At 35.5% G+C, this 3,719-nt stretch overlaps 1 protein-coding gene across 1 annotated transcript in view; it reads left to right on the top strand.

The window, feature by feature from the left end:
• TMPRSS9 (transmembrane serine protease 9) overlaps positions 1–2,497 on the top strand; it is a 163,272-nt gene extending 160,775 nt beyond the window's left edge. The window contains exon 19 of the mRNA XM_053703026.1: positions 2,336–2,497. Within this exon, the coding sequence (XP_053559001.1) occupies positions 2,336–2,497 (162 nt within the window). The remainder of the gene's footprint in view (positions 1–2,335) is intronic.
• Positions 2,498–3,719: the final 1,222 nt, after the last annotated feature.

Below are 3,719 nucleotides of genomic sequence, written 5' to 3' on the forward strand. Positions count from 1 at the left end.
CAAAGGTGACCCCTAGTGGACTTAGATTGAAATTTCAACTACAGCCTAAACCTGTTCTATTCTTTTTATTAGTTTGTCGATTAGGATATCTATTCAAGCTGGTTATTGCACAAAGTTCAGTCCCCTTATATAACTACAGTTATGGACGAATACAGTATTAAATTGTACTATTTTGGTTATAAAGAAATGCTTGAATGATTTAAAGGGACAGTTACAAGACATTCATTTGTATTTTTGCAGAATAACATATAGGCCAAGTCTAAACATTTTTAAAATAAATTAACATCCTTTTTACTGCAAATCTTTAATAGCCCAACTCCACTCACCATTTCACTTATTTGTAGGAGCCAATTTGGGCTTTAGTCCACAGGCAACAAGACTAATCACTGTCATAAAGTTAGTATACAATGCACTGTGTATATTTGTTAAAGACAGTTAGGGGCAGGTATGTAGCAGTGTTAGCCTTGAGCAGTGAACAGGGTACATTTCAAGTATAAGAATTATTAATTGCTATTTTTCAGAGCTATAGTAAAAATATATTACAATGTTGTTTATTGCACATAACTAAACATTTGTGTACAATAATATCAAATATCAATTTTATGGCAAACACCTATGACAAGGGCCATGAGTTAGCAAGTACTGAAATAAGTAGGTGCAGGGAACAGCATTCTAGTCTGTGGTTTGTTCTACTAGGGCTTGTAAATGGGAATAAATAAAGGGGCATTTTCACAGATCTGCCCTGATACAGGATTACTATAAAAATGTTTTATTTCATGAAAAAAATGCACTTTTACCAAATAGGTTGTATTTTGCAACTTGCCTCTATGTTTAAGCTTTGCTTAGCCCCTCCCACAGATTAGCTGGTACTCTTTTGATTGACTTTTCTGTTGCTATGTAACAGCTGAATTTGCACATTTTTAACACACATTAACACCTTATTTGCTGCAATTGTTTTGCAATAACCAAACTCCCCTTCCATTTGCCTTATTTGGAGGAGCCAATCTGCACTGGGGTTACCTGTCCTGAATTTATATCTGGAATGACGGAGACTTCATTTTCTTCTAACTAAACAAAAAAATAGACTGAGTGAAAATAAAAACAAACTGCTCTTTTCTACTCTTCTCCCACACCCTCGTCTTCCATGTCTCTACTTATGTTACTGTACCATGTTGCTATTAATTTAAATAGAACCATACTCTCTAAAGAGAAAAATGTAAGTTTAAAAACTCTGCGTTCCCCCAACCCTTTCCAGCATTAAGATCTCTCTGTGTCTGTCAGAAATGAGATACTGATCAAGGATTCCAACATACAAACATTTAAACTATATGGAAACAAGGTTTCTCCCCGCTGTTTGGCCACTTCCAAGCTTCCGTCATTCCAGATATAAATTCAGGTAACAGCTCCACCTATTGACCCTCAGTACAACATCCGAGCAGAGATACAGAGGGAAACTGATTCCTATTGCTTTCCCACTTGCAGCACTTTCAATATAGAAATGTTGTAAGTGCGCACAGCCGTTCCGTTAACTGTTCTGATGGGCATTGGAAAGCTATGACTAAGAGCAGCGCATGCACGGTGCATATTTTTTATCAGACAGCTGACGGAACGTCACTTCTGTTCACTAGTCTGATGAATTCTCTCTTCTGACAGAACACTGGACCATTTTTGGTTCCGAACCCTGGATATCACTTGCTAATTGGTGGCTGCATTTAGCTACCAATGAGCAAGCGCTACCCAGGTTCTGAACCAAAAATGGGCCAGCAACTAAACTTTGATTCCTGCTTTTTAAGCAAAGATAACAAGACAACAAAGAAAATTTGATAATAGGAGTAAATTAGAAAGTTGCATGCTCTATCTGAATCATGAAAGAAAAATTTGGGTTTAGTATCCCTTTAATCTGAAACTATAATATTCCTTCTAAATGCAATGAATGACCACCAATATATCTGATTATAAGGATACTCCTGTATGTGAATAGCTGTGTATTAAAATTACTGGGTGATTCCCACACCTGTGCTGACACTAGACCTATTGATGACCACTGAAAAATGGTGAACTTCATAGCTTAAAGGGACACTGAACAAATTTTTTTTCTTTCGTGATTCAGATAGAGCATGCAATTTTAAGCAACTTTCTAATTTACTCCTATTAATTTTTCTTCATTCTCTTGCTATCTTTATTTGAAAAAGAAGTCATCTAAGCTTTTTTTTTTGGTTCAGAACTCTAACAGGTTTGAAAACCAGTGCCATAAACCTATATAGCAAAGTAATGTGACACAATATGGCATTTTACATGGAAACCTTTGACATGTTACTCTATATTCTCTTTCTAGGGGGATGCCGGGGGCCCCTTGGCATGCAGAGAGCCAGCTGGTCGATGGTTTCTAGCTGGTATAACCAGCTGGGGCTACGGCTGCGCTAGACCATACTTCCCAGGAGTCTACACTAGGATAACATCTGTCCGCAGCTGGATTGCACAGAATCTACGATTATGAAGATTCTGACTCAGGGAGGAATGGAGTGGAAAAAACAGCTTAAAGCAACAATGACGAGAAATACACAGAAAACCAAACTAAACTTCAGAGCATAAAGGTGGTGTGAATACAAAGGACATTTGACTGCCCACATTAAATTTACTCATTCTAATGCTTTATGAATCAGAACATTTAGAGTATATTTTCTATAAATAAAAGTGACCTGTTAAGACAAAAAAAAAAAAGGAAAAAGATGGTTCTGTGTAGTAGCAGTTTTACCTAAAAAAAATATATAAATGAGCTGCTGTTGTGGTCACTGCAATCACAATGTAAAATTTTATGCGTTTGGATGAACTTAAGATAGTGGCATAGTTAAAGGGAGAGAGAGGCATGTGCTTGGCAATGCAATCAAAGGGATAATTAAAAGCGTTTGCTGTTTTTGTTCCTTATAAAAAGTGACATATAACAGATCAAACTTTTTTTTTTAACCGTTTTAAAACCTATTTACGTTTCCTTTTAAATCACACTTTTCTTTGAGATCTCCTTTTTGAGTGCATTAAACAGTTCTCAGCTCTACCTTCTAACATCAAACGTTTCTAATCTATAGTTATTCAATTACAAAGGGGCAGAAACAGGGAGAGGGATGCAAGGCAAGCAGGAATAAACTCCAGAGTACCATGTTATCTTATGCTTTTGTCTAAAATTGCTATCAAGTATGGACAGGTTGATTTTGCAGTGAAAGTTGAGAATTTGACTTTCAAATACTCAGTAATAATTTTAGTATATTTTGAGACTGACCTAAAAAAAAAAAACCCCACACAGGTAAAAATAAAAAAAAAAGTTTTTATCTCTGACCTTATAAATACTGCACATGTACAGAAATATATTAAACTATTACAACTGATTTCCGCTGTGATTTATGCGTCCCTTTAAAGGTAGAGTGGCAGCAGATATTTTATTGTAAGGAAGTGGGTGGGGGGGTGAAAAATGAGTGATTATTAATAAAGTATCTTGTCTCCATCTTAAATAGGTTACCAAGAGAATGAAGCAAATTTGATAATAGAAGTAAACTGGAAAGTTGTTTAAAATTGTATTCTCTACCTAAATCATGAAATACATTTTTTGGGTTCCATGTCCCTTTAAAGACATATGGGTTTCATGTCTCTTTAAGGATCTATAAAAATAAATGTCATCATATCACATTTTTTCTCTCAAAGTTTTGCAAGTTACACAATACAGAAAA

Source organism: Bombina bombina, chromosome 2 (assembly GCF_027579735.1).
Source record: "Bombina bombina isolate aBomBom1 chromosome 2, aBomBom1.pri, whole genome shotgun sequence".
Lineage (NCBI taxonomy): Eukaryota > Metazoa > Chordata > Amphibia > Anura > Bombinatoridae > Bombina > Bombina bombina.